Source organism: Theobroma cacao, chromosome 5 (genome assembly GCF_000208745.1).
Source record: "Theobroma cacao cultivar B97-61/B2 chromosome 5, Criollo_cocoa_genome_V2, whole genome shotgun sequence".
In the NCBI taxonomy this organism is placed as follows: Eukaryota; Viridiplantae; Streptophyta; class Magnoliopsida; order Malvales; family Malvaceae; genus Theobroma; species Theobroma cacao.
This window is the reverse complement of record NC_030854.1, coordinates 634,205-662,061: the sequence shown is the minus strand read 5'-3', so window position 1 is coordinate 662,061 and position 27,857 is coordinate 634,205. Positions and strand designations below refer to the sequence as shown.

The window sequence follows — 27,857 nt, the reverse complement described above, 5'->3', positions numbered from 1 at the left end:
TTGATATTTTTATTACAATTTTTTGTGGTGAATCATTCTAAATGAATTGAGTCATATCTTTATTGTTAATCAAGTGAACAAGTAGCCATGTAGAAGCTTAAAAATGACGAGTATGAATGGCCAACTAATTTTGCCATATCAATTTCTTCTGTTTCTTCCCTTTTACTCTTGCCGCTATCAAAGCTCTATTCCAAGATTGGCAAAATCGACTTGGTCATCCCTTTTACTCCATTTTACATCACATTCTCAACTAATTTCATTTATCTATATCTTTTATTTGCAAAAATTTTTCATGTAACTCCTGCAAGTGAAAAAAAATGCACAAGTTACTTTTTTATATTTCATTCATGACTACTAATGCTGCCCTTAAACTTATTTATTTTGACATATAGGGTCATTCACTGATTTCTTCTATGGATGATTTTACCAATTATTTATTATTTGTTGAACATTATACAAAATATACATGACTATTTACAGTCAAACGAAAATCTAAAGTTTTCACTATTTTTCTCAGATTTAAATCTATAATTGAGAAATATTTCCAACATCTCATTATTTGGATGAATTTCTTTTATCTTCACTCAACTTTTGAAAAATATGGTATCTTTCTCCATTGTATTTCACCGCTCACACTTCATACTTTCTTCGATGTTGATTGAGCTGGCAACAAAGATGATCACACATCCACAAGTTCATATATTCTATTTTTCGACAATAACCCAATCTCGTGGAGGTCGAGGAGATAGCGTTCTATTTGCACGTTACTCATAAGAAGCTGAATACTACGTCACCATGACTGAAATATACTGGGTTCAATCTCTTCTGCGCAAACTCTCAATTCTGCAATCTCAACAACCGGTAGTGTATCGTGACAATATTGATATTACATACCTGTGCGCCAACCCTGTCTTTCCTTCCCGCATGAAACACATTGAAATTGATTTCCGCTTTGTTCGGGACAAGGTTTAACGTGAACAGCTGCAGATCTCTCATGTTGCCTCTACTTATCAACTTGCGAAATGAAAAAGATTGTCTCAGATTTTACATAGACTCCAAATGAATTTCGAAGAAACAAAAAGATTCCAAATACTGAAACAAGCTAGGAGGAACTCGACTTGGAGCTGTCAGACTCTTCTCTGCTAGAAGAGCAATAGAGAGCACTCTGTTTTTCTGAAAATCCCAGGTTAAGAATCCAATATTTCTTCTCTCAAGGTACGGTCATCTTATCCCATGCTTTCATTTCAATTTCTTGAATTGAAATGTAATATGAAGCCTTGGCTTTTTCTTTGTACTTCCACTTCCTCAAAGATTTTTCGTTGCGTACTTCCCTTAAACCGCAATATTTTTTTGCCCCCTTGTTTGATAAGCCTTTTATATGCAGAGACTAAAATAATTTCCGCCATAGTCGGTTGTGGCTTGCATTGGTTTTGAAACTTTTGTTTCAAACTATTAAATTTCAATACTGTTTCACTTCTTTGTACAAGTTTGATGTAGACAGTAATTCTGGGGTCGAGACAGTTCTTGATTCAATCTTTCAACCTGAAGTATTCTTCTTCTTCATTTTCTTTTCTTTTTTTGTTCTTAATCTGTTGCAGGTCCTGAAAGATTTCATTATTGTACCTCTAAAGAAGCAAGATAATGATGATACTACAAAAACTCGATAGAAAACTAGAAATGGAGTTATGGTTTTATGAAAAAAAGGCTTACTAACTTTATTTCACAGGTTGAAGTTAATCTTTCTTCTAGATATAGCTAAAAGAGGCTTCCTCGTGATCTGAAGACAAGTACTGCATAACTTGGGAGTTGGGGGCGGGGGTGGGGGGAAGAGAGAATAAGTTAAGATACTTGGCAACTCAGTTTCACCATGGCGCAAGCTGCAAACGTTCCTCAATGAGATTTGGCTGCATCATGTATCTTGGATGATCTGACAAATTTCAGACGCATGGTGGAGAATGAAGGATATAAAATTGATGAGGATATAAGTTCAAAAGTGGTGCAATATACACTAGGATATGGTCGTGTCAATGTTGATAAACCTTCTCCTGAAATTATTGAGATGCTGCTTAGTGCTTCGAGGAACCAGGAACCAACCAAACAACCTGGACCAGAACAATGGGAATCGTGAGTTAAAGGGCCCTATATTTATCATGTTTACATACAAGGTAGGACTTTGCAAATAAGGGTGTCAGGTTGAGAATGCCCTTAACTGCATCCAACGGAGAAGGATGGAAGAAGGGACTTAAGGAAGCACTATTACCGGGCTTGTTCCTGCAAGTATAACTATGCAGTGGAGAGTGGAGGTTGGCAGAGGAGATCAATGCCCGTTTGCACATAGAAACTGGGAGAGATGGTACCACCCTTCTGTATATCGCACGACCCTAGGTTGCATCGAAGGACCTTCATGCAAACGACAATTCGGCCACTATGCTCACAATGCAGAAGAAAGACGCAACCCTGATCCCTATGCTCAGATGGAGGAAGAAAACGTAAATTGCGGTCCAGATCTTCTGCAACTCATATTGATGCAAACAACATGACTGTGGTACTAAAACAAGAGGGGCAGGAACTCGACTAGGAGACTGTCAGACTCTCCCTTCAATCTCTCTGCCATATTCTCTGCAACTAAAACTGCAGAGAGAGCTCTGTTTTTTGAAAACCCAAGCTTGAAAATCCAATATTTCTTCTCTCTCTCCATTTTTTGGTCCTAGATGAACTGCTTCATAACGAGCGGTGTTACTTTTTCTTCAATCATCTGTTGTGATACCACTGTCTTCAGGAAATCAGTAAAACTTCTTGACTTTTTACAACCAATCTGACGTTTCAGGAATCAGGGGCAACCCGTGTATGCTCTACTGTTAGATTTTACAATGGGTAAAAACCAACCCCTTTCTTCTAAAGAAATGAGGGCCTTTCCTTTGCCTTTCTCACAATGTACAATCAGTTTTGGCTTCATGCTTTACAATTCCTCGTGAGGTTATAAGCATACATGTCCTTCTCAATCGGTTTGGCTCCACACAAAATAGTGAATCAGTCAAAGATGAGTACACAAGGAAGCACCTTGGGAAAAGAAACTTTGCTGAAATTAGGACCGCAATGCACAACCTGGAGGTCATTGGGAATGGTTTGATTCCTGAGTGGTCCATTATCTATTGCCTGATATTAGAGATTTGTATTACAAAATATGCAAAATCCATCACTTGGCAGCTTCAAATTAAGACCCCGGGAAATTTTAGACATAAAAAAATGACTCGCAAATCAATGTCGAACTCAACCACAAGGAAGAGTGGAAAATGTACATTCTGTGCCTAAAGCTGCAGTATGAAACCCACAGGTAACAGAGTGGAAACATTTTTTGACCAAAAGGAATCTATTACTAATTTATTACTGAACATGGATCACATTATTCCTACACATCCGTACGCCACGTGACACTAGATCCTTGCTGCAATCTGCTTGCGGAGACAACTGGTCCTGTAATCAAAGTCGGCGGACTCCTTTCACACGAGATTTCCCCCTTCAAATGTTATTTTCAGGGTTTACCAGTTAGAGATTTTGCATGGAACAACTCTGCTTTACAAGCCAGTGATTTGCATGTGAAATCCCACAAGTTCATCTGCTACCTGGTGCATCATGAGATCAAGTAATTGCTCCCCAAACTCCGCACAGATATCTTCAAAGTCCTCAAACGTGAAAACCGTCTTGGGTTCTATCCAATTTGAGAATTTTATATCTTCTTCTGTCAACTTGCAAGGCTTTCCCACCAACTCCATGTAATACTCAGTCTCCTCGATACCCGTTGACTCGAAATTCCTTTTAGTATATTCCTGCTTTCCAAGACCTTCAGTGATTGAAATGCGAGCACTAAAATTCATAGCAGGGGAGTCATGTTTCACTGACTTTGATGACCATTTCTTCTCTGACTTCAGTTCCAAGGACCTTGACTCTGCTGTGAGGAAAATGTTTAGAATAATCACGTTAGGTAGCAAGGACAGCACCAATTTTGCAGTATTCACAGAAGCGGAGATGGCTTAGAAGTTTAGAAACACAAACCTGAAATGCCATTTTCTTGGTGGGCAGTAAAATCATCTACATTGAGGACAGAAACAGGGCTTGAACCCTCTGAGTTATTCTCAGAGTACTCAACTTTCTTCAGTTCACGTTGATTCTTTTTCTTCCTTGTCAGAACAGACGCTTCCTTTTGATTTACCATCTTCAAGGGACGTTTTGCCTTTGAATTGGCACCACGATTAATCTGAACATCCTTGGCTCCACTAATGCAGCTACCAGCCTTCAAAGAATGTTGACCAGAGACTCTCCTCCGCTCATTCTTTAGCTTAGCTATCTTCTTGTTTTTCTCTTGATTCTCCCCCTTACAAGCTACTTTCTCTCTCAAATTCTCCTTTTGCTTATCATGCTTACTACTTGATCCATCTCCTTTCTCAGATTTCCTCGGCTTAAGCCCTGCTTCATTACTTTTATCCGCACTATCCAAGTACACAACCAAGAAATCATGATTATGATTATGCTGCAACAGTTGCGGACCTTGCGGTACCTCACGAAACGACGCTGATGTTTTCACACGGCGGTGCTTGGCATTTGCCAAATCAAACTCCAGCATATAATCCATGAAATTGACTGACCTGCTCCGTGTAACAGGGCCTGGATTGTTACCTTTCTGAACCCAGTTTTTCTCTGGCAATGAGTCTAGCCCCATTAGCCTCGCCACAATTCCAGGACCACTTTCAGAAGCTTTGACTTGAACCTTAGCTTCATCACCAACAAACCCGTTTGTAGTTGACTCTTTAATGTCCTCCGATGGATGTGTCTGAGGACTCCCTGAACAAAGAAGCCGGCGGACAACGGCCGAAAAACACCCAGAACTAGAACTTTGTGTGTTGCTCATGGTTCCAACGGGAGAAAAAACAAACAGAAGCAAAAGAATGTAGTGAGAGAGACTAGCTTGGTTGTATACAGTGAGATGATTCTTGCTAGGGACAAGGGTTCAAAAACTAGTCAGCAAAAAAAACCCTGCGAAAGAAACCTAGAGGGGCGGGCTTTGAGTTTAAGTTTTTGTTTCGATTTCATAGGATTAGGAAGGAGGTCGGTCCACGTATCATAGGGAGAAGGCTTTTGGTCGTCGAATTCACAGTGCAAAATAAGCATAATGCTAAGACCTAGGCGCAATTAAGTCACGTATAGAGTGTACGATAAAGTGCATGGAGACAAAATTTGTCTGCACATCTGTCTTCGCTCAGTTTTTTCAGAGTATATTTATTGATTCACGTTAGCCTACGCTCCCATGCCATGCTTAGAGGATAAGAGGATTGCCCAAAGAGGAGGACCACGCTGGCTATCTTAGGCTTATGTTTTTTTTTTCACCATTGAAGAAGGTAGGACAGCAGTTCTGGGGCAGCCGAAGTTGTGGACTTTTTGATGTTCAAATCTTGCTGGGGTACGAATTTTGACAGCCACCGACTCACTCAGGTCCTTGCTGACAACTTCCAGGAAAATTCTTCTCTGTTCATACAGTTCTTTTGGGCCATGATTGGCCTTTCATTTTCATGTAGATTCGGCGTTGTATTTAAAACTTTTTGCAGTTGAAATCTTGGACCAGAGTCTGTCATTAAAAGCCCAGATTATAAGGGCCGGAAGTTCAATCTAGGACCATAAGGGTATTCTTTAATAAAGTATTTTATCTTATTCGACCCGGATACATCAGATTTATATATAATTCCAGTCTGAGTTTGGAATGAATTCGGATTATATTGTCAGACGCATTTACAAGGGCAGTGGGTGAAAGAACTATTTCCAAAAGAAAATTTAGTGTTTTTTATGTGAAATGTAAGAGGAATACTCCATTGTTACCAGTAACATTTAGCTCCAGCTCGAATTTGGGAGTGTCAACTCCATATGTATCTAGCAGGCTGCAAGACTTCACTTTGCCTAAACATTAGAAACTAGTAGTTTATAGTATCAAATAGATTTCAAGTTCGTAGAAATTTGTATATGATTTTCTTTTGGCTGTGAATCAGGGGGCAAGAAAAGGAAGAGAATCTTTCATTTGTTTGCAAGTGATTTCCCATGTAACAATCCCTTTCACGTGCAAAATGAAACTATAACATTGAGACTTGAAGGGTTTTCTGTTCTTGCTTGATGGTAATTAAAGAAAAAATAATCCTTTAAATAGAGATATTTAAATATAAAAAACTGTCCCAACTTGTGACATTAGGTGTATCTAATGGAAATGGGCAACTTTGGACGTCGTCTTATTTTCCTCGTGAATGCACCAAGGAACAAAAGGATACTGACAAATCAGTTGTCAGAGGATTGTAGGTAATGATATTTGATTGTTGATAGTGATTCATCACCAAGAAAAAAGAGAAAAAAAAGCTGCTAATTTCTCATTACCACATCAATAGAATAGTAGAGACTGATAATGATGTATGGTAGTGATTCGCTTGATCACTTCTTCTGATCGGGACCACTTCCGAAAGTAAAGAGGTAACTTGATGTCTCCATTTCTCACATATCCAAGGGTAAACAACAAGAACTCATTCTTTTGTGAACTCCTTTTCTCCATTTTTGTAGAGGATTTAATCAAGCAATCAATGTTTAATTTAGCTTGAGCAATTATTTCTCTTGTAAAGAATAAATATATATTTTCCTTTAGAAGTAAAATGGCAATATAGAAAGAAAAAAAATACCCTGCATTATATGCTTTGCCACCCCCCAAAAAAGAAGGGCTCCAATTGCCCTTGTTAATTCTACTTCACAACTTAAATGGTCTCTTACGCAAGTTCTCTGCTGTTCCAGCTGAGGAATGTTATGAAGAATCATGGCTTACTTAGAAGGGTCTTTAAGCTCTGGGTCACTTTGGTAGTACACAACATCTCCAGTGTCACTAACATAGTGATCTTTCTTCAAGCTTCTTATCAAACTTCCAATCAGGTGAAAAGGTAGAGGACCTGATTTTTCTGGCTCCCGGTAGTATTTTCCAAGAACTGGCTTAGCTGCCTCAGTCTATGAGATCAAAACAGGAAAAAAAAGACAAAGGAACAAATGGATTAGAAATTGTATTCAAAGAAATATCAGAGTCTCAAAACTATACGAGAGAGGTACTCACCGCGTCTACCAAGTGGTAGTGAGGGATCTGAGGAAAGAGATGGTGTATGACATGGGTTCCAATGTCATGGTGGATGTTATTGATCCATCCATAGTCACGGTCAAGTGTTGTAAGCCCTCCCCTCAAGTAACTCCATTCCTGTCAAAGATTGTTTCAAGGAAACATTCAAGTCAACCTTGGAATTCCATACAAAACATTGTCTGAATATCGGAATTTTCAACCTTAAAAAAACACTTCTCTGACGGCATTGCATTAGAGTTTGGTAGGGAAATTATACCTTTCCACGGTACCAAGGAAGCTTCTCCTCATGACCATGGTGATGCAAGTATGTAACGCCATCCAACCACATTACAAATATCTAAACAACAAAGCAAAGACGAGTCAAATTGAATTCTCTAACTGGTGAGGAGATACCTACGCTTGCATCATTTCTACAATGGATGAAATAGATGACCAAAAGAAAATCGAAAGCTACCCAGTAGGGAATGCCGTATAGTTTAAGCAACTGCGTAGGACCCATTGTGAAGCCTAACCCAACAAGAATAGCAGCCATGGCCGTCCAACATAAGGTGGAAGTAATCACATCTTTTCTCTCACTTGGGACAAACAGATCACTGTTAGGGTCAAAGTGAGAACCTGTCTTCCCTGGACTTCTGATCCACTGTAATTAAAATTAACAGCCATTAATTTCTCACCATCTAGGATCAAATTTATCAACCAAGCTCCAACACACTTACAAGGTAGAAAGGATATGCGAGCATGGGAAAAGGCAACATGAACCGCAATATTCGAGTTACATTATCCAAACTCCGGTATATCTTCTCAGATAACTGCAAAAATTAACCAAAGTTTTACATTTTAGACTAGGTGGAAAGGAAGAACAAAAGGGTGGTAATAGACCAAAACCAACACCAGAAAGAACAGAGAAATTTAACCAACCGGGTGCCATGATTCATCATTCTCAACATGCCCATGGTTTTGATGATGAGTCCTATGGCTAATTCTCCTGTAAAGTCAAACAGAATTAAAATGAATTTAATAAAAACTTCCTGATAAGTATAATGCAAACTTGGCTATAAAAAAAAAAGTATAATGCATACATGCTAAAATTACATATACAAATTGAAAAACGAAAAATTTCCAAATCTATAGCATACCATCCATGATAAGGCACAAGAATCGAAGAATGCAAGAGATGCCCCACTACACTGTTTAGCTTGGGATTGTTTGAAAAGCTCCCATGGCCGCTGCACAAAGAAATCCAGAGCATCCCAAATTAAGCAACAATTAATGAAAATAAACATATAAATTCAGAGAGGCAAATCTAATAACAGAAGGCTGTGCTGCAAATTGTGAATTACCAATCATGACCAAGAACAAAAAGACCCCAAAACATGGTCCCTTGAGCAGCCCAGTAAAGAGGCCAAACAAGCCAGTTGTTGAGATAAGCCGCAGCAGCAGCAAGGCCAAAAACCACAGCAACATCCCTCACCACGTAGCTCATAGATTTCCATGGATCCTTTACCCAACAATGCTTTGGTATGGCAGCTCTTATATCAGATAATTTGAACGGTGGCGGCGCCCCTGGGTCGAATCCTGACTCTTCTTCTTGTTCTCCAAACCCGTTAACATAACGGATTCTCTCTTCTCTTTCCTCATCTTCTTCTATGGATGCAACTTTCAATGGAGCACTCACTTTCAGCCCCCAGTTTCTGTCTTCAAAAACCCCAGTAGAGAATTTTATCGAGTTTGTTGTTTTTAGATCTGAAAAGTTCTTGCTTGTATGTAAAAATCTGGGTTTTGCAGAGTTCCTCGAGACGACTCCAGCTCTGGGTCTAGCGTAGATATGAGGAAGAGGCTTTAAACCACATTCTGATATCACAAAACTCGCCATTAAGAACCCCACAGTAAAGGCTCAACCAGGGACAGGTCTAGGCTACAGAGAGAAAAGGAAAACAAAAAAGGAATATGTAACAGAAACCAAATACTACTAAATAAGTTGCCAACTTTAAGGTGAGAGAAACAAAAACAGTTCTTGATGCTATCAATCTTGTTCGAACAACAACCTCACGATTCTTGGATGTTCTCTCTCCTCAGCAACAACAGGTCACAATATTTGTGAGTGTTTCTGTTCCTTGAGAAGAGAGAGAGTTAGGGAAAGTCCGGGACTTTCTGCCCCCTTAAAAAGGAAGGGAGGAAGGGGGTGCCGGAACGAGTGAGAGTCAGCCTGTCAACATTTTTTTTTTTTTTAAGATTTGTGGACTTTGGGTTATGGTTCGGCCGGTGCAGTCCATCTCATTGGAGCGTGTTTCACTTTTCCCATGTGGTAGAATTCGCGTGAAACCACTTTCCAGTGCATATGACAGTGCCATTGTACTTGGACCTGTTCACGCATTCATGTCTTCCATGGTCATGGACGGAATTTCCTTGGTGGTGGGATAATATTAAATATAAAAACATTTACGATTTTTTTTCCCATGAGCTTCGAAAGGTCGGTATTCTACTGAAGCCCATAAGGACCACAGCCACAGAGATTGAAAGAACAAGTACCAGCATGCGTATATCGTGCTGGCTTTGTCAAAAGAGTACGTTTTTAGTTGGATGACTACGATTTCCATTTGCTTCCCCTGTTGGGGTATCCTGGTTCTTTGTGGGAAATCTAAATCTATGAGTGAACGGTCTTAGATTTTCATAAGACATGAAGAACAAACTACACGTATCACGTGGTTTTACCAACAAAATTCTATTCTTTGATGTGAATCTGAAGTACTTTCTCCCTGGGTCTAATTAATTATTTTATTTCATGCCATTCAGAAGGAAAGAGGAATTGCATTTCTCTTTTAAGATAATATTTGGTCAAAGCCAACAATGGGAACCCATAAGTACCGAACTTCCTAGTTTTGTTATTTTAGTGAAAGTTCGAGTCAATAGCCATAGCTTCTCACGTTTTTTATGTTCTTTGAAATTTTATACTACATCCAATGGGACTTGCTAATTGGTTGTTGATTTGTTTTAGACTTTAACAAGTTTACGTGATTAATTAAATGTATCATGTGTGAGTTCAATGAATTTAATTCATTTTAAACGCGAAATTGTCGCTTTCTTGTTCATTAGCTTTTCTGATTCTGTTTTATGGTTCAATCTTTGAAAAAGGGTATAGTCCCAAAGTTCATGCAGACACAGTTCCTGCTTACCATTCTTTGTTATTAATGGAAAGTTCTGATACTAGTAGTAACCTGCCGGGAAATTCTGCATCACTGATATGGATGGTAGATTGTTCCAAAATAATGATTTTACACCTCTATACTTCATCAACATCAATCCTTTTTTACATTCACTCTTCAATATGCATTGCATAAAAAGAAATCTATGATTTTCGACCCCATGTATTTTTATCAGCATGAATCGTATTTAAGCAGCTGCAACATATATTTACTTTACATCGGAAACAGTGAACTCGTGAATGCTGTCGTCTGTCGAAGCTGCAACCCTCAATTTTCCACTAAGCAGATCATATGCTTTGCAGAAAGTTGGTAGTGTGCAATGATAATGGCCATCAAAGATCCTCTTGGTTCAAGTCTCCTGTTCCCGAAAGTGATCAAGACATTGAACATGAAAGAACTAATCTCAAGATCATTAATCCCCATTTGTATCCCCTTATATCTGCCACCACTTTCGATTTTCCATTGCCTTGACAAGCTCATCTGCCAATGATGCAAAGTTTTCAGCCCCACTTTGCAGCTCTTCAGTACGCCTGCTGATTCTCTGGTACAATCACACGTAACCAGAAAGAAGCTAATTTAGAGGTAAGCATTAGAATATGCTACATCAATATTTTATTAAATTAATAGCACTAAAATATTCATCTTCTAGCATAAATTAGTTCTTCAGGGAAATATTTCTCCACAGCTCTGTTCCTTTGGTCTCATTAAGTATGAACAATTAAAGGGTAAGCAGTTCGGTTTCCAAGTCTAATGAGATTTTATCCATACAAATGCTGAATGCATTCTAAAGGAAACCATTTTTACCTCTAGCTTTTCCTGCCTTTCCACCAGTTTATTTCTTGCATGCGCAGCTGCTGAAGAGGCATCCTGCAATAGCAGATAGTGGAGTCTTCTCAGGATGCTGCTACTGCGAAAAAGATGAATTGATAAAACCAAAAGGTGTCAAGAACTGTTACCCCAGTTTTTCTATATTTAGCAATAATTTCTTGAGGTGTTCTAAGTCTGGGCGTTGTATCATCTGATGCACCTAACAGTTTTTCTCTGTCTGTTTCCTTCTCTGCAAGTAGAGAGAATATTCTGACAGTTCATTTTGAGAAGTTTAGAAATCATGAAAAGTGAGTTAGAAAGTCAGATTTACCTCCTTTTGTTTTAACAACTTCATGAGATGAGGAGCTAGTTACAGGTGGCATTTCATCTATTTCAATGTCATCTGTGCCAAAAGAAAAAGCATGCTGTCAGAGAAAAACCAAGAAAAAAGAAAAAATGTGGATCATAGGTGTAGACAGAACCTATATCAAGCTCCACATCTTCCTGCGTATTTATAGCATTCTGGGCTGTGTCTAAGAATGGGGACATCAAAAACTTTCTCTCCAAATGAGAAAAATCAGATTCTGGCGTTGGAGAAGTATTCACTTTTCCTCCTTTGAAGCCTTTGGCTATACCCCTAAGAATCCCTGGTGCTGCACCCTGCAGTAATTTTATAAACTGTATAAGCAAATTTGTTTCTTCAGATATAAAAACCAAGAAAGAGATTTTTCCATGGACCTGTTTTTTGTTCTGATTTGAAGAGAAACTAAAGGCAGCATCAGCAGCCGCAGCAAGAACTTTATCATGGAGACAAGGCAGAGATTCTGGAACCCTAGATCGGCAGAGCAAGTTCTCAGATTCTTTTTCTTCATTAATGATCTTTATGCTCATTTTTTAACTTTCACCATGCATTAAATTAAAAAAGTGACAGTAGTACCTGAAATCATTTTCACCATTCAAGAGAGAGACAAATGCCACTTCACATCCACTTGCCTATTATATAACAACGTCAGGCATTTATCATCAGATCAATTATTGAGAATACAAATATATTGACCCAAAAAAGGGTTATAACTAGTAGAGGTAATTTTGGATTTGTGTAGCATATGTTAATGAATGTTCTTAAATCTATTTTTTATATGTCATCACGCACTATGGTAAACATTGAAATGGCTTTCTGAAGATAAAATTCCAAGAGAATGTACCAGTGTAACTTGTGCATTATCAGAAGTCATCATCTTATCCATGTTTGCCTTGTAGTTCCACCTTAGAATTGACATTATGGAGCTTTCTTTAACCAATTCCAAGTCTGGCAAGGATCTGCATGGAGATAGGTACTAAAATTATCAGTCATTTGATAAACATTAATAATAATAATAGTGATCATCATCAGAGGAACAAAATCTCTATTTAAAACATGGGAATTAAATGACACAATAACGGAATCAACACCCTAGTTAAGGACCAAAAAAGAAAAAGATACACTATCAACGTTTCACCTTATCTCCATATCCCCTGTTTGAAACAGCAAGACCAGTCCACAAACTCTTCCATCTTTCTTAAAAGTGGTCGTCCAACAGCAAGGTTTTGCATGTTTTACTTTAAGAATGGTTTTATCCTTCCCCTATAGAAACAATATCCCCTTAGCATACAAAAGGACGCAAAATAACATTTTGAAGTAAAACATAAAGAAGGCAATAAATGCACCTGAATCACAGACTTCATGGAGTACAAGCGCAATGAATTTTCACAACAAAGCAAAAGAAGTGCATCAAGTGAGTGCTCCTGAGAGGATGCAGTTTCTGAAGGGGGGAGATGTTCAGTCCCAGTTGAAGAAGCATTAAGCCTAGGCTCACCCTTGTCAGTGGTATCCTTGCTGGATTCCTCCAGCTGCTTTTCACAGTTTAATTCAGATACAGAAAAACTGCTCTCTGGAGTTGAAAATATTATCAGAATTCTATTATCCATAACTACTAAGTACGAAAAAAGGTAAACTATAAGCATCCAGGTTTATTATGGTACTTGCCTATAATGTACATGGAAAGTGCAGTTTCTTCTTTTTTCAAGTGCCATGGATGAGGGCGTATCATCGCACCATTACCACCATCAACAGAGACAATTTTTCCATCCTTGGTTAAGATAAATATTATTTCCTCTTCAGATTTGACTGCAGCTTCTGTTTCTGAATGCTTTGAGCTTTTTACAAGGCTATGAGCATTTTTAAACTCTAACCAAGACACTGAAATGATCGGAGATGACGAACTAGATACACAGTCAGTAACAAACAAAACTGATGATGAACTCACATCAAGTACAGCGACCTGTTGTGGAAGCATGAAGAAATATGAATCCTTCTCAAATAGAAAGCTGGAATAACCAGCAAATCCCCTATGACCTAGCTTCTTAGAAAAATGAAGAGGATGCATCAAACAAAGAGAAGACACATGAAACTTACATGACTAAATTCAAATCCAACAGCAAGCTTGGCTCCACAATTAACAAACTGCATGGCCCGAACTGGTGAATTAAGAAGGGAAAATACAGCTATACACTGAGGTCCTTTTCCTTGGGGCAAACTCTGAACTGGAAGGCAAGTTGGATGACATTAATTTGAGAAAATAAAGGCTCTAATAAAAGTATCATAAGATAGAAGCTTACCTTCACATTTCGTCTCAGTGACATAGTGAAAGCTTGTTTTACCTGAGCTGCCGTTGAGGTTATAAATGCGAACCTATACAAGGCAGACTGTTAAAAACATATATAAAGCACCAGCTTTATGCCAGCTTTTGACACATCAAAGAGGAAGAGAAAATGTAAAGAAAAGGTTCTGACCACGCCACATTCATTTCCAACAGCCAAACTTAAAGTGAGCCAACAGAAGTTCAGGGTGGTCACTGGAGCACTTAAACCAGCCACATTTGTACCTTGCACCTGCCAATCATAAGAAATTATTTGGTGCAAACAAAATTGCATTAAAAGGACAAAACATTGCTGGAACTCACTTCTCCTTCTAAAACAGAGATAAGCGTCAGGACAGGGTATGACGCATCCCATATCCGAACAGATCCATCCTGGTAACCTGCTATGTACACTTGGTTGATACTTTTGTCTTTGGCAACAGATAGTTGTGTGGGTACACCCCCTGTCAAGGGCCACTTTATGCCACCAGCTGGGGTTGGTGTTGAGCCTGGTTTCATCATTGATGCAAGCTGACGGAACAGAAGGAAAACATAAGACAAGAAAAACTTTATAGAACTCAATGACTTCAAATAATAAACATATTTATGAGAGAAGTGCAATACCTCTGACAGACCTTTTGGTGAGTTTCCTCCTTTGGGTAGCACGCTGAACTTTGCCACAGTCATTGATGGGTCAGCTGTAGGTATTACCATGGGAAATTCCACTGGACAGGAAAATTGTTTCCTCTCATGCTCAGATAACAAGGTAGACAAGATCGTATCATCATAAAGATGCAGTTGTCCAGGGTTTGTCAACACAAAAAGATCAGCTTTGTGATTGCCCCCTGTTGCCCCAGCAGTTGGCAACAAAATCATGTCGGCAAAAGAGCCAGTGAGGGTAAGGTCCACACGACCAACACATCTAACAGTCTCCATCCCAGATGACCATTCAAGACTCAAAACCTGTAACAGCCATATGAAGCTTTAAATTCAGCTTCTTCTTCGTTTATTTTATTTTATTTTTAATGGTAGACAGCTTCCAAATAGAGACTAGAAATAGATACAGTTATCATTTTGCAACAAAGTACTATAACTAACTTAAGACAAAACAACACTCATCAAAGTTACATTTTACACCACCCAAAAGCAAGATAAAACTAACTTGACATAAAAACTTAAAATAGACTATTATTATCATGTTAAAAATAGGAATTCCTACCCAAGCAAAAAATAAATAAAATAGGAATTCCTAAATTAAGTATATTTACTAGAAGTTATAGCCTCTTAAATGAATAAATTACTTCATAATGGATGACTATTCTTTTAGAATCTAACAAAACGCTAGTGAGAACTTTACACCCTTTAAGAACATATGTCTACACATTCAAATTATTTAACTTCATTATATAAGATCCAGCAGACATTTTACAATTACATAAATTTTAGAATATAAAGTGTCGAAGTGCAGTCAAATGCCTAACGCACCGTTAGAACTTCTTCAGATCCTATTTCATCACCACCATAGATAAAAAGTTGGCCATTACAATCATTGCGGGATCTATTGTTTGAGGACCATTGTAAGACAATCACAGGAAGTCTCCTCTCAGCAGATGACAATTGCAGCTTAACAACATTTTTGTTTTGTCCATTTCGTTCACCTTTAGAAGAGGCAATACTTGATGTATTCCAGAACAAGATATCCCCATCTATGTATCCCACTGCAAGAATGGTTCCATCAGAAGATGCCCAACAAATAGCACTTATCTCCTTTTCTTGTAGATGATGCTCAAATGTATCATCTTGAACATCAGACTCCACCGCATCCTTTAACTGAAGATCCTTTCCACCTCCAATAAAAAGAATTTGAGCTTCAGAAACATCCCAAAGAATTATCAAACCATTTGCATATGCAATTATGACTCTGCAAAAGAATATAGTTGAAAATATTAAAGTGATGAGAAGACACTCAAATAATATTGATTGCTTGCTTTTTCCTTACAGTCTAGGGGAATTAGGTTCTAACCTAAAATAGCAGTTCCATGCTAGTAATGCTGCAGCCATACTTAGATGCTGATGGAATCAAAGATTAGATCCAAATGTACACCTTGGACTAAAATATGTTATTTTGTGGTAATGCATCAAATTGTCCTAAGCTTTTTTCACATTTACCGTACACATAAAAGTAAAAGTGAAGGTTCAAATTCAAGCCTTACGGATTGGATGCCAAAATGATAGATAAAATCAAATGGTCAAAATTGACTTAATATTAAGTTGAGCCTCAGTCCTTATCAATTCCAAAAGTTGACCTAATTTAGGCAATTGCACTTACCTATTCCCAGAAGAATGGGGTTGAGGAAGAATCCCAACAACAGGTTGGTCATCAGGAAATGAAAACCCAGCTGCTTCTGTGAGCCAGAACCAAACAGTCTATTAAGAGGATAGAGAACCTAAAAGCTTAAAATAATATATCTAGCAGACTTCAATATAACTGTGAACCAAAAGATCGATACATAAGAAATAATATTTAAGAAGTCCAAGTCATATAGGCCAAACTGCCAAAGAAGAAACATGAAAAGTAATTTAATTATCCTAATCACAGTTCAAATTATTTATTGACCACTAGTAAGGAAAGAAGAAAGTACCACTTAAAGAATTTGCTGATATATAATAGGGCAACTGCAAAAGTTTTCCATTTTCAGCATCATACTTAATCACTGACATCAAACCATACTCATCTCCAATGTACCTGTGTGAAAAGATAGAGCAACAACGTGATGCAGCTTTCACCAAATATACACTTCCATAACTACCACACTTGCAGCTGATATAGAAATATATTAAATCATTATTTTGTAAACAAATTATACATGAACTGTGAACCACTGATGAAAGAGAAGGCAGTAACGTTGGATTCCCACTGTAAACAACATGCTAGACACCTGCTTTCCAGATTCCAAACCTGTAAAAATTGGGAAGTTGTTTAACATACAGATATATGAGTCCGTAGGACCTAACCACCGCAAAGTTGATAAAGAATCAATACCTGAATATCATTGTCATTGGAGATGCTGATTAAGAAACCCTGGTTTTGTATGAACTGCCATAAAAATAATAAATTTTAGTTCATAGCTGAATGTATAAGAAAATGTACCTGAGGTTTTAAATAGATTAAGGAGTTAATCAAGTCACAATCTTCAATATCTCATTGTTTTCCAGAAGTCCCGAACATGATGTCTAAAACGGCTTTCATAGATGGACAATCAAATTTCTCTCAACAGAAAAACATTTCATCTTGAAGTTCTTAGAAGGAATTCACATTTTTTTTTATCTTGGAATTTTCTAAGGATTAAAGAAATACTGATATAGCCAGCAAGCCTTAAAAGCATTTTGTGCGGTACATATGCAAACCTCCAAATACTTGAAAGGCAATTGCTTCGGAGATATGAAAAGTGCCTCAATTCCATCACCACCAATAACTTTAATCCGGCCATCCCTATAAAATAAATGGGAATCGATATACATATACAAAGAAAGCAAGTAATTAAAACATTTGTAGATGAAGCAATTCTTCAAGATACTATGGGCATTTTGGTTTGATGAATTCAAACAAATAACAATCACAATTCAAAACATTCTTACATCCAACAACCTCCCAACAGCAAATAATACTAAAAAATTCAAAAAAGCTATCATATTCGAAGCATTGACATGACCATCTAATCCCAGCAGAAAGCTTAAAACTTTACTCACAAAGTCCCGATAGCCAAGAGCCGCTGAATAGGATCAAAAGTAAGGAGTGATGCAGTAGATGGGATCCCATAGTGGATAGCAACTCGCAAATCCAAGTCTTCTGATTTCAAATTCTCATGCTGCACATTTTGTTGAAACCATTTTTTTTTTTTGCAAAAACAGAAACCGACCCAAGAAGCTCCATCAGATGTTTACGCATAAAACAGAGAAAGAATCTGAAGAATCTAAAAGCAATATGGGAATTTCGTTTTGTACCTGAGAATGGTGAACCGCTTTCTGAAGCAAGCGTTTGGCAAACATGGTGAATCCAGATTGAGGTGAAATGGAATCTGAAGAAAAACTTTCCTTTCTTTTATGTTTCGGATTGATGCTTGCTTTGGGTGTTAAAGACTTTTTCTTTGCTTAGTTGCAGTGATTAACCCGATGAAAGATGTAAAAGCTGAGACTTTGTCATGCTTGGGTCAATATGGAATATTAGCTTGTTTCATCCCAGATAAAATTAAAACATGAAATTCGAATAGCTATGCTGCCATTGTCGACATGTCTTGGGTGTTAATCTTCTGCATTCAGCCTTCTCATTAGCTCTCCAAAATCTGCACTTTAAACTTGAACTCAATAGCTTTCTCTGACAGCTGTCAAGATATGATTTGTTGAAGAACGTGATTGCAGGAATTTCCAAATAAACTCATTTGCAGGAGATATGACCCCTTTTGGCGACTTTCTTATTTTAGACGATGACTGTTTGTCTCAGGCTAAACTTTTTAGAAATTTACCACACTGGATTTGTAACTTTGCAAGTTCTTCAAGCGGGGATGTAGCTCAGATGGTAGAGCGCTCGCTTAGCATGCGAGAGGTACGGGGATCGATACCCCGCATCTCCATTAAGAATTTTTTCCTTGCTCATTCATTCTTCTAATCTTCTCTGCCTCTGTTCATTGCAGTATTGAAGATGAAGGAAACTTAAGCTAACATTCACCATAAAAATGATAGCTTGTGCATTAATGGAGAAAATTTCTGCAGCTGCTTTACCAACTTTTGCTTGGCAATGGATAATAGCAAGAACAAGCGGCTGATTTAAAACAGCAGAACAAGCTGATTTAAAACAGAGAACTTGGGCTAACAAAGCCAACTGCATTACAATTCTGCACCAAAGGAGACCTTGGACTTAAAATTGAGAACTTTTGCAGCTTTTAGTCTTACTTTGTATATGATGTTAGATTCATGGTTGAGTATTATTCAACAGAATTTCTGGGAAAACCCAGAGAATTTTAAAGAAGATTATTTGCTACCTCATTGAGTCATTGGCTGTTCTATCTATGTTGTCATTGAAGTTTCTTACCTTGTTTGCTTAATCCCAATGGTTGGTGGAGAATGTTCTGTTCCTTAAAAGAGGGAAAAAAGCGGCCGTGATAGTTAGAATGTTCTGACATTGCTGAGATTCTGAAGTTAAGCTCTACTCTGACTGTTAACAGGGGATGTAGCTCAGATGGTAGAGCGCTCGCTTAGCATGCGAGAGGTACGGGGATCGATACCCCGCATCTCCACTTTTTTCGGAGTTTCAACTTTTTCTTGTACCGCAAGCACGGACAGGAAAGAACAAGTGGGAGTTCTAAAATGATTTTGAGTTCTCAAGTTTTCTTGTCTTGAGCCCCAAGAATAATGCAAGGCCTAGACACAATAAAGAATTGAAGATTATCAAGTGGGAAGACTGCATATATCATTTAACAATTCATTTTGATTTGAATATTGGAAAAGACCAGGAAAGGAAGTGGAGGCAGTCATCCTTTCTCTATAATTAAATTGGTTATGGTGAAAAGGAGGGGAGAAAAAATGTCTGAAAAGGAAAACCTTTTGATTTAGTTGACTCAAATGGAGGATTAGAAGAATGTTTTCTACTTGCAAGCATAGAGCAAGACAATTTTATATACCACCACAGAATTATATATAGCGTTTCTCTCATCAGCAACAGCACTGAAAGAACTACAAAGCAGTTATCAATGGATTCATTTGTTTCAGAACCTGAACCAGCTTCATCTGAAACTCTCAGCAAGAAGTATTGCTCTTCATGTGCTTTACTTTCAGTGTAAATTTCTGAGTTGTTTGCCTTCTTCAGTGACCTTCTGGTGACTAATACTACTTTTTTTTCCTTTCTGCTTTCTGTTTAGTGCTCTTAAGAGAGAAAGGAGGGCAAGAGAGAGGCAGGTCAGAGAAGAGGAGAAAAAGAGGCAGGTTAGCACAATCAGGACATCACAGAATCAAAGACAACAGGCTGCAGACGATGATACCATTGATCCTACGGTAGGTTTCACCAAGTTCACTACTTTTTTCTAGAATTCTCAGCTTCCCTATAGATGCTTAAAATAAAATTTGGTGGCAGCAATATCTGAGGAACAGAATAAAAAGCTTGGCATTGCTGAAGGAATCCGGTTTCAATCCATACCCTCATAAGTTTGTGGTTTCAATGTCTATCACTGAATTTGTTGCCAAATTTGGAAGCTTGAGCATCGGTGAACACGTTGAGAGCACTGAAATCTCCTTAGCAGGTACTCAGCGTATGAGTAGGTTTAATTTCTATGTTTGTCTCTTAGGTGAGTACTCTGATCATGATTACAATCTTTTAAGGGAGAATAATGAACAAGAGATCATCCTCTTCAAAACTATACTTCTATGACCTTCAAGGAAATGGTGCTAAAATTCAAGTGATGACAGATGCAAGGTATATCTTCTTTTTTCCTGTCTTGAATTCCGCCAGTGATCCTCTTAGATAGGTGTTATTAAGCTTCAAGGTGTTGTTACTGATATTGAAATCAAGCTGCTTAGAAACTTCCTGTTTCAACCAACATCATTTGCTGTGGGAGAATTGACCTTTGTCTTGAACTTGATTCTGCTAGGCATTCCAACATGGATGAAAATGAGTTCTCTAACTACCACTCAGGGGTGAAGCGAGGTGACATTGTAGGGATCAGTGGTTTCCCTGGTTAGTTTACATCTATATTTAGTAGGATTGCTCTTTTTCCTATCAAATTTTTTCATTGGAACCTACCATTAGCATTTGGAACAGCATGCTGTTTCGTATTCTGGACCAAACTTGTCAGTTGAAAGCTCTTTGCACCTGAGCATGTTGCAGGGAAGAGTCAAAGAGGGGAATTAAGTATTTTTCCCAAGTCATTCACGGTACTCACCCCATGCCTTCACATGCTACCAAGGCATACAGTCACCTCCAATTGTGATGAAGCACAGTCTAAGGTAAAAGATCACAAAGGAATTTTTATGTTCTTTATAATTCTTTTACTAATGCTAACTAGATACTCATGTCTCTAGAAGAAAACAACTGATCATTTATGGACCCCTGGAATGACAAGAAATCCAGAAACTTACACTCTCCGAGATCAGGTACGTAATTCTGCTTTATGATTTATCTTTCCTTGTCGTGTGTGCCCCGGAATTAGCTTCTACTCTCTACTCCCCTAGTATGTTTATTGCTACTAGCAAGTTATACAATATGAAGGGTCAGTTTGCTTGCTAATCTTTCAATGACCAACACCAGATACTTCTGCTAAGAATTTGTCAAGTCATGTGTCTTTCATCTGTGCAGTTGATAACAACTTCTTTAATGTTAGGAAACTCGAAACCGTCAACGTTATCTAGACCTGATGTTGAACCCAGAGGTTCAGAAAGTATTCAGGACCAGGGCCAAAATCATATCTTACTACAGAAACTTCCTTGACAATCTTGGATTCATAGAGGTATGAAGCTAGTCCGGCATGGTGATCAAATATCTGGCAACATCTTTTGAACTTTCCCTGGTGTTTAGTTTGCTATAAATATTCTATCCATCCCTCTCAGGTAGAAACTCCTGTGATGACTATGACTGCTGGAGGAGCTGCAGCCAGGCCATTCATTACACATCACAACGAATTGGATATGAAGCTCTATATGCGTATTTCTCTAGAACTGTACCTCAAGAAACTGGTTATCGGTGGGCTTGATCGTGTTTATGAGATTGGGAAAGTATTTAGGAATGAGGGAATGGATCTAACTCATCTTCCAGAATTCACAATGTGTGAATTTTACATGGCCTATGCAGATTATAATGACTTGATGGACCTAACAGAGAAGTTGTTATCAGGTAAGCTTCCAAAAGCATTTAATCCAACTTGTTTTATTTCAAATTAACACCCTAGCACTCTTATTTAACTTGACCGGGAATTTACTATAGCCATCTTGATTCACTTTGAGCACTGATGCAACTGTAACTTTTCTGTTCGATTTTGTGCATAACATATCTATTAGGCATGCCAGACAGTGAACGATTTTGCAACATTTTAAAACTTGCAGGTATGGTGAAGGAGCTGACAGGGAGCTATAAAATAAAGTACCATGGTAATGGCTTCGACAGCGAACCTATAGAAATCGATTTTACTCCACCTTTTAGGTACAAGTACTAGTATGTAACATCAGTTAGGTTATCAGTATAACTATTCTGTCAGATACTGCTTTGTGCTTTGAAGGGTCTAATGGTTATTGTTTCCCTAACTTCTGTAGAAGGATGGATCTGATAGAGGAGTTGGAATCTAGAGCAAACCTCAGCATACCCAAGGACCTTTCCAGTGAACCTGCCAATTGGTATTTGTTGGAAGCTTGTGAAAGATTTGATGTCAAATGCCCTCCTCCGCACACCACAACCCGGTTGTTAGACAAGGTCACTTCGTTCCCTAGTTGACCAACAATCACCATCTATCTATATGATGCAATGCAAACTGGATTCATGTTAACAATGTCACATCCATATGATGCATGTTGATGCTCCATATCTGACTCTGGACATTGGAATACATACGAAATGTTGATATCTTGATACCTTTATTCTTTCTTCATATTTCCTGTGATCAATTTCAATAACTTGAGATGCACCCTTACCTGAATTCGATGAACGCAATGCACTGAATGTCTTTTAATAGCAGCTTGTAGGCCATTTTCTTGAAGAAACTTGCATAAATCCTACTTTCATTATCAACCATCCTGAGACCATGAGTCCACTGGCAAAGTGGCACAGATCAAAACCAGGATTAACCGAGCGCTTTGAATTATTTGTCAACAAGCGAGAGGTACATTCCAAGTGGTACATAGATTTTTTTTTTTTCTGCTTAGTTCATGCTATTGACTACTATTTTTACCAATCAATCCTGTTCTCATTTGCAGCTATGCAATGCATATACCGAACTGAATGATCCTGAAGTGCAGCGCCAGAGATTTGCTGAGCAGCTGAAGGTAGCAGCTCTCTATCTCTGCAGCTCCGATGCAACCATAGGTTGCAGCAACAAGCTAAGGATTAGATCTACCTAACATAACTTTTACTTCTTTCAGGATAGACAATCGGGTGATGATGAAGCAATGGTTTTGGATGAATCATTCTGCACTGCTTTGGAGTATGGACTGCCCCCAACTGCTGGACTGGGAATGGGGATTGATCGGCTAGCAATGTTGCTTACAGATTCACCAAATGCTAAGGTCAGGGGCCTTCAAAAGGGAACAAGAAATACATAGTTGGACTTGGAACTCAATGTAACAAGTCTTTATGTTTTTTTTTTTGCAGGAAGTTCTCCTGTTTCCCGCCATGAAGCCTCAGGATTAGAACCCTCTTAATTCTTATTCTTACAAGTTATAATGGCGACCCTTATATTGAAACCAGACAGAATATTTCACTTTAATCACTTGGCAGATTGCTGTATATGTTGTTGTCTGTCACTAATTGGCCAATCCTCTTTGGCTAATTGGAGATAAATATCATATGTTAAAATAATATGGTTGTTATTAAACAGTTAAGGCTGTAAACGGGGCCGAGTTGATTTTCTACAAATATCTATAATATTTGATTCAATAATATAGAGTTCGGATATCTTATATTTAATTATGGAATAGATTTAAATAAAATTTTAATATCTGCTCTAAGTTTAGATAAATTTATGATATTACCCTTAAAATATTTGTTACTCAAACCTAATTATATTAATTTTCAAATATTATAAAATACCCTAACGCTCTTAACCCCGATTATACATATATATTAAACATTGTTATAAAATAAATCTTAAAAGAACAAATAAAGATAACTTGAAAGAATAATTAAAGAGAAGAAAGAAAGTGTTTAGGGGAGAAAAGAGATCTTATTGAATTGTATATTTACAAATAAAGTGAAGGGGTCTATTTATAAGCTAACAATCCATTGAATCATAGTCCTAATCTAATTATATTTAAGAGTTCAAATCATATTACATTCCATGTATCTTGCCTTTTAGGCTGTTTGACTTGGTCTGTACTTCTGGGGTTATAATATAATGGGCATTCACATATTTATTCATAACACTCCCCTTGAATGTCCATTGTATTAAGAATATACCTTGTTAAAATCTTACAAAGAAAAAACCTCATGGGAAAAAATCCGAGTGAAGAAAAAATAGTACATAATTCTTTTCAAGAATACGCTTTTAAATTACTGCCTTATTAAAAACCTTATCAAGAAAAACCCAGTGGGAAAAACCTTGATGAAGAAAAAGAGTACAGTGCGTATTTTACTCTACTGATGACTGCAATATAGAGATCTTTGAAATGATGCATTCCAACTTTTCAAATGTTGCAATAAGAAGGGCTTTGGTGAACAAATCCGTTAGATTGTTACTTGACTGAATTTATTGAACACTAATATCACATTTTCTTGAAGATCATGAGTGAAGAAGAATTTTTGGTGAACTATGTGTTTTGTTCGATCGCTTTTAATATATCATGCCTTTAGCTGTGCTATGCAAGCAGTATNCTTTTAATATATCTTTCCTTTAACTGTGCTATGCAAGCAGTATTATTCTCATATAATATTGTTGAAATTTTCTTCTTGATTGACATGCCACACATTTCTCGAATATGTTATGTTACAGACCTTAACCAGACACATTCATGACTTGCTCATTAATTACTAAAATTTCTGCATGGCTAGAAGAAGTAGCAACTATAGTTTGTTTTATAAAATGTCATAAAATAGACATACCTCCATATGTGAACAAATAACATGTCTGGGATCGAGCTTTATGTGGATCAGATGAATATTCTGCATCTGCATAACTAATTAAAATTTATTTTGATGCATTTGAATTATATAAGTCATATCCATTGTTCCTTGGAGATATCAAAGTATATGTTTAATTTCATTCCAATGTTTTCGAGTTGGAGAAGAACTATATCTTGCTAATAAATTCTCAGCAATTGATATATCAAGTCATGTATTGCTAACAAGATACATTAGTACTCCAATTGCAATAAGACATGGTACTTCAGGATCAAGAAATTCTTCATTATCCTCACGAGGTCAAAAAAGTCTTTTTTTACATCTCATAACCTTACAACTATTTGTGAACTCAATAGATATGCTTTCTCCATATAAAATCGTTTTAGCACTTTTTGCTATAAAATTAGATTAATGGACAAATATTTTATTTGTCAAGTGTTTAATCTAAATACTCAAACAAAACTTTGTTTTTCTAAGATCTTTCATCTCAAATTCTCTCTTTAAGTAATCCACGGCTTTTGATAACTCTTCAGGAGTTCCAATAATATTCAAGTCATCAACATAAACAACAATTATAATAAATTCATATATAAACCCCTTTTATAAAATACATAGGCGTATAGGATTATTACTATAGCCTTCTTTCAACAAATTTGCACTAAAGCGATTATACCACATGTGTCTGGATTGCTTTAATCCATATAAAGATTTATTTAATTTGATCGACGAAATCTCTTCGGATTTCAAATTTTGTGCTTCAAGCAACTTAAATCCTTCAGGGATTTTCATATAGATATCGATATCAAATGAGCCATATAAATAGACTGTAACTACACTCCTTAGACGCATTTTCATTTTCTCATTTATTGTTAGACTAGTTAATATAGAATTGAAATTATGCCCACCACAAAAAATATCTCTTTTCATATTTAATATTAGATCTTTGAGTAAAACATTGTGCGATAAGCCGTGCTTTATATCTCATAATCTCATTTTTCTCATTTCGTATTCGCACAAATACCTATTTATATCTCATTAGTTTTACATCTTTTGATGTACGAACTACATGTCTAAAAACTTCACGTTTTTTCAATTAAATTCAATTTCACTTTGATTGCGTCTTTTCACATTGGCTAATAATTTATATAAATTCAAGATCCTCGTTTTTCTTTCATAATATTGAGCTCTATATTATATACAAAATATCGTCGACGTTTATTTACCGGTTCCATCTTTTCTCATTATGACATAATTGATTGAGATCTCTTCATTTTCAATGATTTCAGATATTTGAATTTTTTCTGAAATTTTCTTAATTATGTCAGGGGTCTCTTTTAAAGTTTATACTTCCTCTTTCTGACCATCTTAAATATTTGCTCCTTTTCTTTTTCTAGGATTTTATCTTTGGAACCGATTGATTTCCATGCTTCTGACGTGTCTTGTCCTACAAGGATATCAATGCTAATAAGAGCATTTGCAACTGGTATATAAGATTTAGTTATTTCTTTTAGGTTAGTAAATACGTCTGACAACTGATTTACTATATTTTGCAAAATAATTATCTTTTGAACTTCAAGTTCATATTGCTTTGTGCAAGGATCAAAACTAAATAATTAATTCACTATAAGAAATTTCCTCTTTCAGTTGCTTATTTTCTCCCCTTAATATTGAAAAAAATGTTTCATCAAAAAAACAATTGACAAACTTTGTCATGAATAAATCTTCTATCGATAGTTCTAAATATTTAATTACAAATGGAGATTTGTATCCAATATATATTCCTAACCTCCTTTGAGGACCTATCTCTATGCGTTGTGGTGGAGCAATTGAAACATATACCGCACATCCAAAGAATTCTTAGATGAGAAATATTTGGTTCCTAACCATAAACCAATTGTATAGGGAGAATTTATAATAACTCGTTTGGCCTGATGCATACAAATGCTGCTGCATCCAAAATGGCATGCCCCCAAGTTAACATTGGGAGTTTGAATTTCATAAGCTTGCAATCAGTTGGAAGCATTTAATAAATAATTTTGCTAAACCATTTGTGTATAAGCATAAGCAACAGCCTGTTCAATAGTTATTCCAATTAATATGCAATATTAAAGGCTTGAGATATAAATCCACCAGCATTGTCAAGACAAATAATCTTAATTACATAACCAAGAAAATGTGCTTGCAAATGAATGGTTGTAAATGTCAAATTGCAAGCTATAATAAGCACCCATGTGACCATCTAGTCGATGCATCGATTAAAACTGTAAAATATCTAAATGGTTCACATGGTGAATGTATCAATCCACATATAACCTTGAATATTATTAAAAAACGTAGGAAATTCAGTCCCAATTTTAGCTGGTGTTAGCTTTATAATTTATTTACCTTTAGAGTAAGCAGCACATAAAATTCATTAGATTAAAAAATCTTCTGATTTTTCAACGAATGATCATATAAATTTTCAATCATTTTTTTTGCATCATTATTGATCCAGGATGGTCCAACCGGTCATGCCAAACATCAACATCATTAGTAAACTTCTGGTTTACTATGAGTTTCAATTATTCTAATATTTGTATAGTTTAATTCTGAGAACAAAGCGAGTAATTTTTTTTCAACACACACTTTCTATTTGAGATAATTGCAATATAGAGGTATTAAGTGTCTCATTCATTCGTTGTCTCAATATGATCTATTCAAACAAATATCTTAATAAACTTCTTTGAGACTTAATAGAAAATAATACATCCTCTATTACTTTATTCCTCCAGGTAGTAAAATATTAGCTCTTCTGGAGTCTTCAATTAATTTTGTACTATCAGTTATTGAATTGATATTGATTTTTTTTTGTTAAGTAGGAAAAAAAATTTCTTATCTTTAAATATAGTGTGTGTTATAGTAATGTCTGCTAAACATATATTTACATCATAGATCTTGGATCCAACAATATGAATATCCATATTTATAAGTAATAGAGGAACTAACATTAAATAAGAACATATATACAATAAGCAATTTAGAAGTTAAAATGAAATAACATTAAATATATAATTAAAACACATAATAAGAACATATCCTTTAAATATAATAAGAACATATTAAAATATCTTCATAATATAATTATACTAAAACATACCAATTACTATTAAGTTCATTATCGGATATTCCCATTACTAATTAAATGATCAATTCCTTCTACAGGACAAGAAAAT

At 36.6% G+C, this 27,857-nt stretch overlaps 4 protein-coding genes, 1 long non-coding RNA gene and 2 other non-coding genes across 10 annotated transcripts; 4 read left to right on the top strand and 3 right to left on the bottom strand.

Moving 5' to 3' along the window:
- Positions 3,186–5,152, bottom strand: LOC18597528. 2 transcript variants are annotated; one of them, XM_018122449.1, is made up of 2 exons: positions 4,054–5,152; positions 3,186–3,949 (listed from the first exon to the last, which is right to left on the bottom strand). In XM_018122449.1, exons 1-2 carry the CDS (start codon positions 4,904–4,906, stop codon positions 3,576–3,578), a joined length of 1,227 nt encoding a protein of 408 aa, XP_017977938.1. In that variant the 5' UTR covers positions 4,907–5,152; the 3' UTR covers positions 3,186–3,575. The 2 variants fall into 2 exon arrangements, with proteins under 2 accessions (XP_017977938.1, XP_017977939.1); XM_018122450.1 differs by having other exon boundaries at positions 3,186–3,946; positions 4,054–5,146.
- Positions 6,379–9,535, bottom strand: LOC18597527 (omega-3 fatty acid desaturase, chloroplastic). Its single transcript, XM_007026612.2, has 9 exons — positions 9,193–9,535; positions 8,488–9,062; positions 8,284–8,373; positions 8,066–8,132; positions 7,864–7,956; positions 7,602–7,787; positions 7,404–7,484; positions 7,127–7,264; positions 6,379–7,023 (listed from the first exon to the last, which is right to left on the bottom strand). The coding sequence occupies exons 2-9, from the start codon at positions 9,018–9,020 to the stop codon at positions 6,844–6,846; spliced, it is 1,368 nt and encodes a 455-aa protein (XP_007026674.2). The 5' UTR covers positions 9,021–9,062; positions 9,193–9,535; the 3' UTR covers positions 6,379–6,843.
- LOC18597526 lies at positions 10,359–18,156 on the bottom strand. 3 transcript variants are annotated; one of them, XM_007026607.2, is made up of 24 exons: positions 17,841–18,152; positions 17,586–17,704; positions 17,244–17,328; positions 16,879–16,932; positions 16,703–16,794; positions 16,478–16,581; positions 16,165–16,240; positions 15,321–15,756; positions 14,460–14,798; positions 14,160–14,366; positions 13,990–14,088; positions 13,816–13,888; positions 13,613–13,740; positions 13,184–13,478; positions 12,865–13,088; positions 12,657–12,781; positions 12,363–12,477; positions 12,095–12,150; positions 11,896–11,989; positions 11,640–11,817; positions 11,489–11,560; positions 11,307–11,407; positions 11,155–11,217; positions 10,359–10,891 (listed from the first exon to the last, which is right to left on the bottom strand). In XM_007026607.2, the coding sequence occupies exons 1-24, from the start codon at positions 17,883–17,885 to the stop codon at positions 10,784–10,786; spliced, it is 3,288 nt and encodes a 1,095-aa protein (XP_007026669.2). In that variant the 5' UTR covers positions 17,886–18,152; the 3' UTR covers positions 10,359–10,783. The 3 variants fall into 3 exon arrangements, with proteins under 3 accessions (XP_007026669.2, XP_017977466.1, XP_017977465.1); XM_018121977.1 differs by lacking the exons at positions 17,586–17,704; positions 17,841–18,152 and having other exon boundaries at positions 15,321–15,682; XM_018121976.1 differs by lacking the exons at positions 10,359–10,891; positions 11,307–11,407 and having other exon boundaries at positions 11,166–11,257; positions 17,841–18,156.
- LOC108662207 lies at positions 18,393–18,737 on the top strand. Its single transcript, XR_001928011.1, has 2 exons — positions 18,393–18,438; positions 18,527–18,737. It is a non-coding gene; the product is annotated as an uncharacterized LOC108662207 (long non-coding RNA).
- On the top strand, positions 18,394–18,466 carry TRNAA-AGC. The gene has a single exon. It is a non-coding gene; the product is annotated as a tRNA-Ala (tRNA).
- Positions 19,057–19,129, top strand: TRNAA-AGC. The gene has a single exon. It is a non-coding gene; the product is annotated as a tRNA-Ala (tRNA).
- On the top strand, positions 19,583–23,418 carry LOC18597525 (lysine--tRNA ligase). The gene is made up of 15 exons (XM_018120870.1): positions 19,583–19,668; positions 19,751–19,883; positions 19,963–20,128; positions 20,208–20,301; positions 20,477–20,562; positions 20,713–20,831; positions 20,910–20,978; positions 21,206–21,331; positions 21,432–21,714; positions 21,924–22,020; positions 22,131–22,287; positions 22,550–22,693; positions 22,788–22,856; positions 22,953–23,096; positions 23,182–23,418. Exons 1-15 carry the CDS (start codon positions 19,583–19,585, stop codon positions 23,218–23,220), a joined length of 1,812 nt encoding a protein of 603 aa, XP_017976359.1. The 3' UTR covers positions 23,221–23,418.

Coding starts and splice junctions, on each gene's coding strand:
- LOC18597528 (XM_018122449.1), bottom strand. CDS start 4,906: ATGAGCAACACACAAAGTTCTAGTTCTGGGTGTTTTTCGGCCGTTGTC. Junction 3,950..4,053: donor CCAAGAAAATGGCATTTCAG/GTTTGTGTTTCT, acceptor TTTTCCTCACAG/CAGAGTCAAGGTCCTTGGAA.
- LOC18597527 (XM_007026612.2), bottom strand. CDS start 9,020: ATGGCGAGTTTTGTGATATCAGAATGTGGTTTAAAGCCTCTTCCTCAT. Junction 8,133..8,283: donor CTTGTGCCTTATCATGGATG/GTATGCTATAGA, acceptor TTGACTTTACAG/GAGAATTAGCCATAGGACTC. Junction 7,265..7,403: donor TTCCTTGGTACCGTGGAAAG/GTATAATTTCCC, acceptor AATCTTTGACAG/GAATGGAGTTACTTGAGGGG.
- LOC18597526 (XM_007026607.2), bottom strand. CDS start 17,885: ATGTTTGCCAAACGCTTGCTTCAGAAAGCGGTTCACCATTCTCAG. Junction 12,782..12,864: donor CCATGAAGTCTGTGATTCAG/GTGCATTTATTG, acceptor TTGTTTCTATAG/GGGAAGGATAAAACCATTCT. Junction 11,561..11,639: donor AGATGTGGAGCTTGATATAG/GTTCTGTCTACA, acceptor CTTTTGGCACAG/ATGACATTGAAATAGATGAA.
- LOC18597525 (XM_018120870.1), top strand. CDS start 19,583: ATGGATTCATTTGTTTCAGAACCTGAACCAGCTTCATCTGAAACTCTC. Junction 19,669..19,750: donor TCATGTGCTTTACTTTCAGT/GTAAATTTCTGA, acceptor CTTTCTGTTTAG/TGCTCTTAAGAGAGAAAGGA. Junction 19,884..19,962: donor ATGATACCATTGATCCTACG/GTAGGTTTCACC, acceptor ATTTGGTGGCAG/CAATATCTGAGGAACAGAAT.